This window comes from Numida meleagris, chromosome 4, assembly GCF_002078875.1.
Source record: "Numida meleagris isolate 19003 breed g44 Domestic line chromosome 4, NumMel1.0, whole genome shotgun sequence".
Lineage (NCBI taxonomy): Eukaryota > Metazoa > Chordata > Aves > Galliformes > Numididae > Numida > Numida meleagris.
The window spans coordinates 62,321,506-62,335,121 of NC_034412.1; the positions used below are offsets into that span (position 1 = coordinate 62,321,506).

Consider the following 13,616-nt stretch of genomic DNA (forward strand, 5'->3'; position numbering starts at 1 on the left):
CCTGCCATCTAACATGAAAAATACACACTTTGGTAGGGAAAAAAGTTTAAATTACCTCTCTTCTTTCAATGCATTGAACTAGATTATTTCTTTATGGTCAATGTGAAAGACCAACTTTCTCTCCCAATCCTTAAGGCTTCCCTCACATGGATCAAAAATGCAAACTTACAGAAGAAACTACTTAACTTGTGTGCAGAACTGAAGGAAAATTCTAGTGAATTCATATGTTTAGTAGAAAACGACAAAATATTCATATCACACAGAAAAGAGAGAATGTATTCTACGTAAGATTCACTCTCATCTTTCAACACTTACAAATATTCACGTTGTGAAGCAGATGTTGTTTCTACCACATCTTGGGGTTTCCCTGAGACTTCAGCTTCCACTTGTTCCTTATGTGTTTGCCTTAGGAGCTCAGCCATTGATAGTTCTGCCTCACTCCTAGGAGTACTGTCCTGAAAAGGGGAATAACTGACAGATACATCTTCCTCAGAAACAATGGGAGGGTGTTCCGCTGGGTCACTGTCTTTAGATATTCTGTGTTGTTCTTCTGGCTTATGTCTTGAACTGTACAGTTCTTCTTGCAGTACAGAAAACCCTTTAAAAATAGAAATGAGAGATGTCGTTACAAGTCTCTTTAGAGTACAGTCACTCTAATTCCTCACATGCATTTAAAATCCCTGAAAGGACCAAATTACTTGAAAATTTTTGAAGTCTTGAGTGGTAGAGGGTATAACCTCTCTAAGCAGTAGAAGGATCATTGGATTACCATTAGAATTACCCAATGATGAATCTTGACAGTAACAGGCAAAACAAAATCTACCCAGAAATTTACCTACATCATTTAATCTCAGGCAGCTCCAAGTATGAGATATTTGCAACAGTTTTTTCTCCCACAGACTGAAGGAAGTTTTAGTGACTTTTTTTTTAACCCATCATTCATGTAGCTGCTTGCAGGGGAAAAAAAACCAAAAGCCTACAGAAGTCCTTAGCTTGTATAGTTAGTTATAAAAATAATTACTATGCAAGTCTGGGGGGAAAAAAATTGTATAGGTCTAGGTGTGAGGACTAGCTAAATGAATGTTTCAAAGCATAATTAAAATAAAATTTTAAAAAAAGTTCTCTAATCTTGCAGAAGTAGTAAGATAACACGTGCATTTGTATTCCACAGCCAGCACGTTACACTCTCGTTTGATAAGTGTCTAGGCTCTCTTGTTTATCTTCACTAGCCACATTCACTAGGAACGAACTAAACTCCTAAGAATAGCTTGGGTGAAAGCATAGCTATTTGTACTGAATTTAAGCAGGCATGGAGGTTAACATTCTTAAACTATTTGGTTGTTATACTTGAATGCTAATTGCAGCAAATATGACCTATTTCTACATCATCTACCTAAAGATGGAATGTCTGCAGCTCTCTAATGCTGTACTGGCCTACTGGTTGGATACTAAGTTAAGGGTGTAAAAGTATCGGTTAAAAACAGAGGATTTTACTTCATGTAATTTGGGGGTGTTTCTTTAGTGTGCAAACATTGATTTAATTTGAACTTGTAAACTCAAGTATTCCAACAGCATCATAACAGAATTACAAACAATATCCTGGAAATCTGAATCTCCTTTTACAAATCTTGGTGAAATCCTAACGCAACCTTCTTAACTTCTAAGAGAGCAGTTGTGTAAGCAAAAAAATAAGCTGGACTCAAGTATTTGCAGTACTTTCTGACAACATTCTTTTATTTGCTTTATAAGAATCAGCAGAGATTTGATACTTAGTGCAGTAGCGACCTGTGTGATGTCATGCTTGCAGTCACTCACACCGTGACTTCAAAGTTAGGTTCTAGTGCTCAGTAACAGTTAACAGATTATTCTAGTCAATAGAAAATTTCAGAACAGGATCTAGCGCTCAGATAAGATAACCTGGGCAGTCTCTAACTGTATCAGGAGATGTTTACCTTCACTATGGTCCAATCCTATTGTTTGTTCAATTTCTGCATATGTGCGAGTGCCGTGGACCTGCATGGAGTCAATGCCACTGGTCTCCATTAGGTGAACGATATCCATTCGGTTGATTTTTGTAAGACATTGAGTAAGACTTGTATCTGTGGGATTAGAATGACATCATATAGCTGAGTTAAGAATTTCACATGGCTCTCTCCCTTCTATTTCCAATATGAAGTATGTATGTAGGATACTGATTTAGGAAAAATTTCTATGTAAAATCTAAGTTTTACTGACAGGCTGCATACAAACATTACCACTAATCTTGTTCCTTCTTTCAAAGTGGTTTAGTTCCCCCAAATATTTTTTCTGTTTAGGGAAAAAGAAGACTCAGTGTTCTTCCACTCTTACTTTGCTGTAAGATGTTCTATCTTGCTTTCCAAATAAACTGGATTAAACCATTTTCTCTAAGAGAATCTTACGACATGCCACGATAAACAGAGAAACTTTAAAGAAAAAAAAAAAAGCCCAATCTGCAACCATTCTTTCTGTTGCCTAAATTTTACCCATATTCTCCTTTTCTGATTTATAGCACACATAGGTCAGCTTGCACACTGGAGACAATAGATATGTACTATAACTGATAATGAACCTGTTGCATGTTTCCCATCCCTTTCAAGCCAGTATTTGAGGAGTGCATGGCTCTGGTCTTGAAGTGAATTAGGATTTTCAATCCTGATTTGATGAATTTGCTCTTCTGTGAAATCCAGTTCTCTTGCTAACTCTGAAAAAGAAATCCTTTTCTGTAAAGATGTCTTTTATTTTTCCCACCTTACGTTACATCTATTTTACAGTTGTTAGCAACAAAGTCGATTACAAACTTTTCTGAAACCAATTTCTCTTTACTTCTACGTACTTCATGTTATGTTAGAGACAATGCTAAACAACATGTTCAGGACAAAGATAAAACTGCATTATGCTTAAAAGTGATGGGTCTGTGGGAGCTTTTCTTTTTTGTGTGTACCGTTCTGAGTTCTCAGAGGCACAACACTACTGGCCAAACCATGACAAAGCACTGTGCTCACCAGTTTCATGTCCCCTAAAATGTTTAATGTTTTGGAAACTTTGATCAAAACCTAGAGAAAGAATTCATTTTAAGTAGTAGCATTTTTTTCTAGGGCTAGATTAAATCATAATGCTACTGCTCCCCTGAACTTATTTCATCAAAAGAAAAGTAAAATGGTATCTTTCTGACTGAGCACAGGCTCAGACAGCAGCCCAGTCTTGTTGCCCCTCTTGTAGCCCCAAAGGAAAGTTTGACACAATCAATTTTACCATAATCAATCTTTATCATAACTCAAACAGGAATATTTAAGCAAGTATATTACTCTGCCCCTTCCAAAATACTATAAAACATGAACATTTATTTTGATGATCATCCTTTTTTCCTAGTTTTGTTTTCAGAACTGTCTAGTCTTTATATTAAAAACAAAACAAAACAAAACAAAATCTGTACATTGCATTGGTCCAAGTCTTACTGAATTCTGTGTTGGAAATAGTGACAGTCTTCTCTATAGATTGAAATAGAGGACAGGAAAGGAAGACATGAGAAAAATATGCAAAAATGTCAGTGATATTTTCTTTTACTGTGAAAGTGCTTATAAAAACAATAGCAAACACAATCTATATTATCAAGGAGTTAACATTTTTCTCTGGTATGCAATTCATCTTATTAGAACCCTGCTTACTGTCAGAAATGTGTTCATGTTCTAGGGATAGGCACAAAAAAGTGTAGACGTGATTGAATTTTTTGTAGGATTGCATGGTTTAACGCAGTGTGGAGATGTCTATACAGCTCTTTCTTTGTAAACATTTTGGACCAATTTTTTTCAGTGATAGAGATCTACAGTTAATTCTCTGTTCTCTCACTTTTCCCCAGTAATGTTAATATGCTATATTGAAGTGACTTTACAAACACAGCCCTTTTCTTCCCTTTTCCCTCAGCATATTTTCATAGAAAATAAGTTGATGTAACTTTTCCCCGTAGTGGCCTTCCACCTTAGGATTTCCAGAACACAGCTGACGTTTATTCATTTATCATCTAGTCTCTTTATCTTTTAGAGTTGTTGTACTTCGCAAGAAAGTGTAGAGTAACATCTGCCAATTCTTTGTCACTTTCTCATCCTAAGAGTTTTTCCTCTGGAGATGCCACAACAAATGCAGAGGCCTTAGCTCAGCATCTTACAAGTTCCTACTTAATAAGCTAGAGGAATCTTGGTAAACAGTAGACTGTCTGGTTCCTATAAGCTACTGAAATATTTCTGTGGAACAGCATTAGATAATCATCTGAAAGAAAAATGAAAATACTGAGGAATGCTTGCCTTTCACTCTAGAATAGATCATATGTTTTACCTGTCCAACTGAATCCAAGGTGATCAGCAATGTGGGCCAGTCTTTCCTCGATCCGTTCCCGATCATCCTGTTGATCTAAAGTTCAAAGAGAATAGCCACAAGTTGTCTTTTACAAATTAAAAAGCATTTCTATAGGTGATACAGCCCAAGGAGGGAAGCTTTTTTCTGACTGGTGTAATCTAAATGTGGACAGGCTGCTACAACTGGGTAGTTAACGTAAGGTCTATAAATCTCCAGCCTTCTTGTGTAATTTTCCAAAAGTATAGAACTATCTAGAATTTTTTGTTTGAAAATGAGACTTTAATGTAAAAATGCAGGATCGAAATGGCTACTGTGCCTATTTTTATCCAAGCATTTTATTCTGAAGCATCATTCTAACACTTAAGTTGAAGATTTTTAACTAAGTCAAGAGCCAGAATATTCCATGCCTCCTTAGTAAATGCCAAGGCTGAAAAATTCATCTGGACTGGTGCTTCTAATTGTGTTTTTTTCTGTGGGAGGGAAAAATCTGTTCAAAGTGTCCATATGTCATTTCATACTATGGTTCATGTTTGTAAATTATTTACTTAAATGTCTTTGAGTCTTTCAAATAGAGAGTGATACAAATACTTAAAATGAAGGCAAGGAAAAATCAGATGCTTATTCACTAGCCTTTATTTCAGTAACAGTGACACTCGACTGTTTCTCCCATCCTCAAAGCTAATTTGAGGATGCCAGAAATTGAGTTTTGATTTTCCCTGAACACACACATGGATTGCAAAATACCACATTCAGAAAATGACTTAATGAAATATGCACTTTTCATTTTAGCTACTGGATTTCTGTCACAGCTACCCAATGGCAGTACAAGTAAGTGAAAACCAAACCTGACAACTTGTACTAAAGTTATTAGTAACGCAGAGTTTTCATAAGAGAAGGTCAAAAGTTGAACAAGAAAATCTTGATTATTCAAAATTTCCGTAGATTTCTTTGGGTAAAAATTCAAAAGAAAAATGGATTTGCCATCCCAGTTTCAATCAATGCCCAAATTTTCATTATTAATAAGAATTGGTCAGAACAGAGCCAGGGAAAGCCAAAAGTCAAAGTGTATATGACCTGAAAGATTGGTTTAATGGTAAATATGTGTCTTTTGAAGTGTTTTTATTTATTAAAATAACACTTCCCATAAGCAATCATGACTTGCAATCTTGAGATTATTTCACAGACAAGAAAAATACAGCCACAACACAAAACAACAAACACAGCTTATAGGGGTAAAAAAAAAAAAATACAGCTAACCATCAAAAGCTTAAAAGAAAATGCTACATACTTTACACACATTTATACAAACTTACAGATACACACACACCAAAGAAAACAAAAGAAACCAAAAGGTTTTAATTTATGACATGCGTCGCACAGGGAATCCCAGTCGTTGGCAAATACCTTCAGCATGGTCATGGATATTGTCATCAGGTATACGTTCAATCTGAGTCTCTACAGACTCATCCCAAATAGGTCTGGTGTCAAAGATGTCTTCAGGAACTGACTGCTGAGTCTCAATGGATGGCACGTTTTCAATAACTGAAACTTCTAGGGCACTACTGCTTTCATCATCTGAAACTAATTCTTGTTCTCTTTCTGACTGTGTAAGTCTTTCCACTAACTTAGAAGCTTCATCACTAATTTCTTCAAAGAATTCTATGGAGTTTTTATAAAGGTCAAAAAAATGTTCCTTACTTTCTTTTGTAGGACTAAAAGCACTGCGGGAGGCTGTAGTGCTTCTGCTTTTAATTGGCACCCGTGATGAAAATACCTTGGGTCTTGCTGTTGTTGCCTCATCTGAGTCTAGCTCAACCTTTATCTCTCTCTCCCTCTCCCAGGTCTCTGCTTCTGCCTCTGCATAACTCCTAGCTTTTATTGAACGTTTGGTCTTTGGGTCCATGGGAATACTTGCATCAGATTCAGATTTACTTCGGCTATCTTGTTTTGTAGGTAGTTTGCTTGTCATGTCGAGAGCTTTGGATGACTCTAGCTTGTGGACAGATGTGTCTGTGGGTGTGTATTGTTGTTCAGCTCTTTGGAAAGCTGATTTGACAGGAATTTTAGACTTTGGTTTTGCTTGGTCATCTTTTCCTTCACACTGCAGACTGTCTAGGAAGCCATCAGTGGGAAGGTTCTCATTTTCTGATTGTTGCAATGATTGTGATGCAGCAGCAGCTGTTCTTACAGGGATTTTGGATTTGCTTTCACAAGAAGGCACTCTCTCCATTAAAGCAGTAGGGATTTCTATCACAGATTTCTGTTCCTCTGGTGAAGAGTCTGGGGACTCATCATCCTGTTCAGAACAAACAAATCTAGTGACTTTGGAAAATTCTAACTCATCTTCTACCACAGACTGCTCAGGAGAGATGGGAAAAGGCACCTGACTGCTATCAACTATGTCAGTCTCCACTATGGAGAGGGATTCAGCTTCAGAGGCAGCAGATTCTTTCTTTGGTGATTTTGAAGAAGCTGAAATACCCATTTTAATTGGAATTCTGGATTTAAGCTCTGCTTTTGCAGTGCCTATGCTGACACCTTCACCAGTCATTTCTTCCGATTTATCACAAGGCTCAGATGGTGAGGGTGAACGATTCAGTGTATCTCTTCCTTGCATATCCAAGTCCTCTGATTCTGAAAGTGAAAATGGATCTGGTGAACTCTCTGGCTTAGAAGACTCTGCCTCTGCTGCTTCTTTTATTTCCTCACATAAAGAAACTTCTTCCTGAGGCTGCTGCCCCATTTGGAAGAAATGAAAGCTTTCATCTGGATAGTTTCTTTTGGTCATGTCAATAGCTCCACTTCTAGTCATTTCAAACAACTTTCCTTCCTGAAAAAGAAAAGGATTTTGTTCACTAAGTGGCGTCCCTTCTTCAGTGGGTGTTCTGGCTGGTGTTGTATCAGGTGTTGTGCCTTGTGATCGCCTGTCTACCATCAACCCAAATATCTTTTGTTCCTCTTCTTTTACCCGAGCTTCAAAAGCTTCATCATCTTCACGTATGTCACTCCACATGTCAGAATCTACATCAGTTTTGGTAATAACAACTTGACTGACCAATTTCTCCGTTTCATCTCTTATATCCTTAAGGGCAGATTCAGCTAACTTTGTGGAATCTGATGCTGAAGACCCTGGCAAGATTTTCTGAAATATGTCCTCTGTTTTAGGTTCTGTTTCCGTATGTACTTCCTCTGAAGACTGATATCCACTACCTGTGTCTCTGCTAAGCAAAGCATTGCCAATCTGATCTTTTGTTTCTTCAACAGAATAGTCTTCCCTAGATAGCAGGCTTCGACCAGTTCCTACCTTACTTTCACCACCATCAGTAAAAAAATGTTCAGAAGACACATTTTCGTAAGGGCTTACTATATGAGGAGCTCTACTTTCTGCAGCATCCACTACACAACTTTCAGGTTCCACTGTTTCAGTGGTAAGGGATGAATGCTCTGACAAGGGTTTCTCAACACGAATATCTTTCTGAGGTGTTTCAAAATCTGCATCTACTTTTGCAAAATCACTTCCCAAAACAGAATGGTCAATAGGATCATCTTCAGTCAGTTTGCTGTGTCGTGGTACAGAGAACTCAGTGGTACTGTGTCCACAAGAACCATCATCTACTTTCTCTGACACTGTTCCTTTAGCAATGAGAGCTGTATGTGTTAACAGAGCAGTGCTTTTGACACCATTTTCGTTAGTATCATCTTGGTGTAGTGTTGAAGGCTCGATGTGAACTTCTTTCTGAGAACAGTCACCAATGGAATGACACAGAGTACCCTCACATTTTGTCACTGGGGCGTTAGGACTAACTGTCTCACTGTCATCTGTACTATCACATTTTGATTCCTTGGTTTCTGCTGATACACAACCATCAGAATGACAAGTTCCTGATTTCCTTGCTGAAGCCTCACAGCTGCCTCCAAGGATATATGGTTCATCTTTGTCATCTGCTGTTAGTTTATCCTGTTCTGGTGTAACTGCACCTATCCTGGAAGAACACTGTTTTGAATTAATGGGTTGAAAACCTGCTTCTTCTGGGCTAGAACTGGAGTCAATACTAGATGGTAATGGTGAAGGTGGCTGCACTCGGATCACAGGTTCCATTAAGAGACCTGAATCAGCTTCTTTTTTAAGCTGGGTCAATTCTGGCTCACTTTCTGAAGAGGAAGAACTTTTTCTAGATTCAGCTGAAGACATCACCACTGTGGGTATATCTTTTTCTTCTACAGTTTTTGACTTCGGTTCTTCAGTTTCACATGGAACTTCTGAGTCAGCAACTAGAGAATATTCATCTTGCTTACAATCCTTTCTGTAATCTCGCTTCTGCTTTGCTTCTTGCTCTAATTCATCAAACGTTTTGATTTTGGTCACCATTTTAAACATCTCCTCTTCAGGCGTAAATCTTTTCTTTGGTTCGCTTTCTGATTCATCCTCTGGTTCTTCACTGACTTCAGGAATCACAGCTGACTTTGGTATATTTGACAGTGCCTGTGACTCTGCTGTTTTAGGTGTGATTTCGTAGCTAATTTCTTCAGAACTGGGAGTTTCAGGTGAAAGAGGACTTTTCCCTGAACTCTCCATGAGAGACGTTTGCTCTAGACTGTCATCATCAGCACTTCCCTCAGGGTCACGGAGAATCCTGGAACGCACTGTTGCCAGCTCTGGGCAGGTTTCTCCTTTGCTAAGAATAGACTGAAGAGGACCCTGCCCCAAAATACCAGCTTTCACTTTTTGTTCTACAGGGCTACTTTCAAGGGAATCACGGCAAGGAGACTCTTTCATAGGACTGGGCTCCAAAGAGTCAGGCGTTTTATGTGATGAGTTATCTTCTAGCACTGGGCTTGCTTCCAGTGAGTCTTTATGACTTACAGCCAAAGAGTCATCTGCAACTGGGCTAAAGCTTTCACTATCATGGCTAGCAAGTGACAGTTCCAATTTTTGGGGACTTCTAACCACAACACGGCGTTCACAGGTTATATCTTTTTCTTTCTCTAAAGCAGTGTCATGTGTTTCAGAAGACTTAGTTAAATGTGCAGTGGTTCTGGATTCTTTATCCCTGCTAATATCTTTCATAATGGAAGCTGAGCTACTTTCTTTAAGTTTATCAGCCTCTTCTTCAGAGGCTGTAGGTACAAGCTCTTCTGATACATGGTCAGAATGAGACTCACTAGTCTCAGTAACAGCATCTAGCTGTTTTTCAGTAATACCTTTTTCATCTTCCTTTGGTGAGAGTTCCTTCGGAGAACATGTTTCTGCTGTTGTGTGTACTCTAGCTTTTCCTTTAGCTTCTTCAATTTGCCCATCAGTTTTCTTTGGTGAGAAAGAAAGGCTTTCAGGGCTTGTTTCTGGAGTTTCTGCCAGACCCTCATGTTTATAACTTTCCTCAGAACTTATCTGAGGAGTTCCATCAAGCAGGCTACCTGGAGAATCAGCCACACCTTCATGTTTAAGGCTCTCTGAGCTCCCATCAAAAGCGGCACTTTGCAGAGAAAGAGCAGGAAGGAATCCATCTTTTACATACTCAGCAGGGAAAGCAACACTAAAAGGACTGGTCAGTACTTGCTCCAAGTTAAGCTCGCCTTCCTCTGTCACTGAAAGATGTCGGAATTGTTGGTATTTGTCATTATCCTCAAGTTCTTCTTTAATGACATCGGAAAAGTCTGTTGAGGTTTTCCTGTCAGGGCTGATCTGAAAGTCTGTATCGCCTTGGTCATCGGAAGTCTTGACCTTTACAACTGCTGAATCTTTGATACTTTCATCAGCAACTACTGGAGGTGGAGGTTCAGCTGTTGTTTTTTTGCTGCTCTGCTGTTTTACTTGGTCTTTGCCTACAGTTTTCTTGATAGTTTCAACAGTGGACATTTGCATTCTTCCTTTCTTTGGCTGTGGCTCTTTCTCTACTTTTAATACTGTGCTTTGCTTGTCCTTCTGTTTGTCTGCCTTGTGGCTTGATACTCGCTTTGTTTCACTTACTGAAGAAATCGTTTTTCTCCGTGTTGTTTCCTTCTCTGGGGGTTGTTGCTTTTGTTTGACAGACTTGTGCTCAAACAGTCCAGATACGTTCTTGGATGGGTCTTGACCTGACTGGAACGCTTTCATCAGCTCACGAACTGACATGGTCTCTTCAAGTCTTTCTGTCTTAGAAGAAGGTGAAACAGGAGGCTGTGCTTTGTGTGCAACTGGTTTTTTGACTGGTACTGGTTTTTTAGAAGCCTTTTCAGCAGTGGCTTCTCTTGTTTGAATTCTGACAGGTAGTTTAGAACGTATTTTTTGTTCATCTTCCACTCGTTTCTGAAGAGCTTTAACCTTATCTTTTATTGAGCCAATAGGAGTTTCCTCTATGACAGGGGATACAGCTTTAGCCTCAGGAGCAGCTGCTGGTGTTAAGCCATGTTCCTCATTTAGTGACTCATCTGAACTGATCTTCATTAGTCCTGGTTGTTGTTCACTGCTGTGCATCTTGCCTTCCTTTTGCTTGTGCTTGTCTCTTAACTTCGTTCTAACTGGCTTTTTAATTTCTAAGGCTGGCTTATGTTGTTCTTGTGGACTTAGTGTTTCAGTTGTTGGAGACTCTCGTCCCTCTTTTTCAGAATCTCTGCTTATTACTACAGCTTCAAATCTCTCTTCTACTATGTCTTCTTGTAAAGCTTGTGGCTGTACCTCATGAAGAGAAACATATTTTTTTAAATCCTCAGTAAGGTAATCTACCATTCCTGTCATGTCTTTCTTCTCCATCTGTGTTGTCTCTTTGTCTATTCTAACTTCTACACAGATAGGTTCAGTGACTTCTACAGGAGCATTTCTTCTGGCTTCTTCAATTTCTTCATCACTGACAATGACCCATTCTTCTTCTACAAATTCTTGTCTGGAAAGAGACTTCTGCAAAGCATGTTCTTCTCTGGTATATGATCCACTTCTTAGAATTTCATTCACTTTTTCTAAATCTTCTTTCACCCTTTCAACTATTTCAAAAGGCTCTCCTGGCTCTTCTTCAGTGGGTTTTCCAAGATCTTTCACTTTAATAGAGCCTGATTTATCAGAAGGGTCAGTTGTCAAGATGGCAGTCATTTTGATCAAATCTTGTTTCATCTCAGAAACTTCAGACAATAAGTCTGGACTGGCTAGTACAGGGACTTCATTAACCAGATGGCTTTTCAGGATAGATGTTTCTGTAGATTCTGTCTCATCATCTTTGATGCGAATGAAAAACATTGAAAGTAAAATGGAAATCAAAAATAGAGATTGGAAAACGTAATCAGGACTAAAAATGACAGTCTTTGGTTGCAGTGGTAGGAAGATCTACAAAATGGACTGGGAATGGTGGATCCACAAGATTTGAGGGTACAAGAGCAAAGCAAAGCTAACGGGAGGAAAAAAAAAAAAACAACTGAAAAGGAAAATGGCAGGAAATAACTTGCTTAACTTTATCAATATATAGCACAGCCACACATACATTACCAAAGCTGTAACAAACAAAATCAGGACACCATTAAAGAATAAAATAAAATAAAACAACCCACCAACAACAGAATTTAAAATTAAAACAGAAGAAACACAGTGAAGTTACACAAAGATAGGCATCTCAAGATTGTTCAGATGTTACAAATCAATGTTCAAATAAAAATAAACAAGAAAAGAGGGGGAAAGTATTAGAACTGATTGAAAGTCAATTTCCTCTAAGAGAAAGCCAGTGTTAGCAAACTGTCAGAATAACATTCAGTTAACATGTTTTGTTTGTTTTTTTTTAATTAATGATCAAAATAAGAAGTTATAAATAATTCTGCAATAATCTAAAATATCAAATATGTCGATATCTGAATCAGCTGCAAACCGGCATTTCATCTAAGGGGATTTCACACCTAAACAATGAAACAAACATTATTTGGTTTTAAGAGGCATGGTCCTTTCCTTGGAACATCCTCATTGACAACTAATGAATTGACTGAGGAAGGAGAAGACAGAAGAAAAGGAGAAAGAGGAAAAAACTGTGAATCAACTGAGAAGTGATTTCAAAGTTTTTTAAAAAAATGTAATGTATGGCAACCAAAAATCAGACAGTCACACTAGACACATACATACAGTTTATGTAAGGCAAGTTATTTCCATGCAAAGCAAAGGTGTTGCAAATGCTTCTCTGTATGTAGTTTCAGTTTAAAAAAAAAAACAACAAAAACAATAGCTTTAAAATTAATCTTATAAATTAAAGATACATGAAGGTATTATGAAATATACTGTGGTGAAATATTTATCTAATCTGTGCAACCAATAAACAGTGAATTGACTGTAGGTAGGTCCTGCTATGCCACCGCTGACTGCTGGGAATGTTTAGTTTCAGGAGGGAATACTAGAAAATGTATATTGAGCAGAATGAAACAGTAGAAGAATGAAGCAATTTATGAGCAGGAAACGATGTTTAGAAAGTGTAGGGAATTGTACATTTAATTTTTAAAAGAGTAGTACATTACATAAATCTTGATACATTTCTGCACTCCAGCCTAAAAATCAAAGTAGTAATGCAAATAAGAAGCTAGGCAATGCCTAATTATCTGCATTTCTTTGAAAATTATCCCTGGGGTAACTGAAATTCCATTCTGCTAGCTATACCGTAGTGTGTCCTTTCCACCTTGAGAAAACTGGTTCTCCTGGTGTAAATATTAATGAAGTAGTGCAGAAATCAGATATCGATAATGTTTTATATCATGATGTATGCTACTTCCCCACCAGGTTATTAGCTGTTTTTGTCAGCTTGATGTCTTTTGTTCTCTAGCTGCAGAACGTCAGCTTTAGAAAAAAGGAGGGCATAGCAGAATGGCTATCCATTTGATCTTCTTCATGACCCTGGTACTGTTGTCTTTCTAATTTTAACATGTACATCCTGCATCAGGAATGAACAGACAGCAAAATGCAAAGTAGAATAAAGGCAAGAAATTGCACTTTAAACTGCAAACAAGACAGTTATAATTTTTCTGAACAGATTTAAGAAACAATTTGAAAAATATTAGACACGTTTTTCAGATTGAATATATATTTGTTTAATTTACGTCTTCGTTAAAAGAGATCTTTGGCAGTGTGAACCACTCACTCTCAGTTTCTAGTAATAATAGCCTAATTCCGTATATACAAAGGGCTTATATGCTGTACCAAGCATAGCTTTCAGTCATATTTCACCACAGTAAAGGGAGGGAAGGGAGGGTTAAACAGCCCAATTACTTTTGACAGTATCACTTTTTTGCATGGTTATATTTCATGA

General features: G+C 37.8%; 1 protein-coding gene across 7 annotated transcripts in view; it reads right to left on the reverse strand.

The window, feature by feature from the left end:
- Nucleotides 1-13,616, reverse strand: part of ANK2 (ankyrin 2) — a 347,429-nt gene that overhangs the window by 12,683 nt on the left and 321,130 nt on the right. For all 7 annotated transcript variants that reach the window (XM_021394060.1, XM_021394064.1, XM_021394059.1 and 4 more), the window contains 5 exons: nt 9,574-11,556; nt 4,351-4,425; nt 2,591-2,722; nt 1,953-2,099; nt 316-598 (listed from right to left, as the gene is read on the reverse strand). In XM_021394060.1, coding sequence (XP_021249735.1) covers nt 316-598; nt 1,953-2,099; nt 2,591-2,722; nt 4,351-4,425; nt 9,574-11,556 — 2,620 coding nt within the window. The remainder of the gene's footprint in view (nt 1-315; nt 599-1,952; nt 2,100-2,590; nt 2,723-4,350; nt 4,426-9,573; nt 11,557-13,616) is intronic.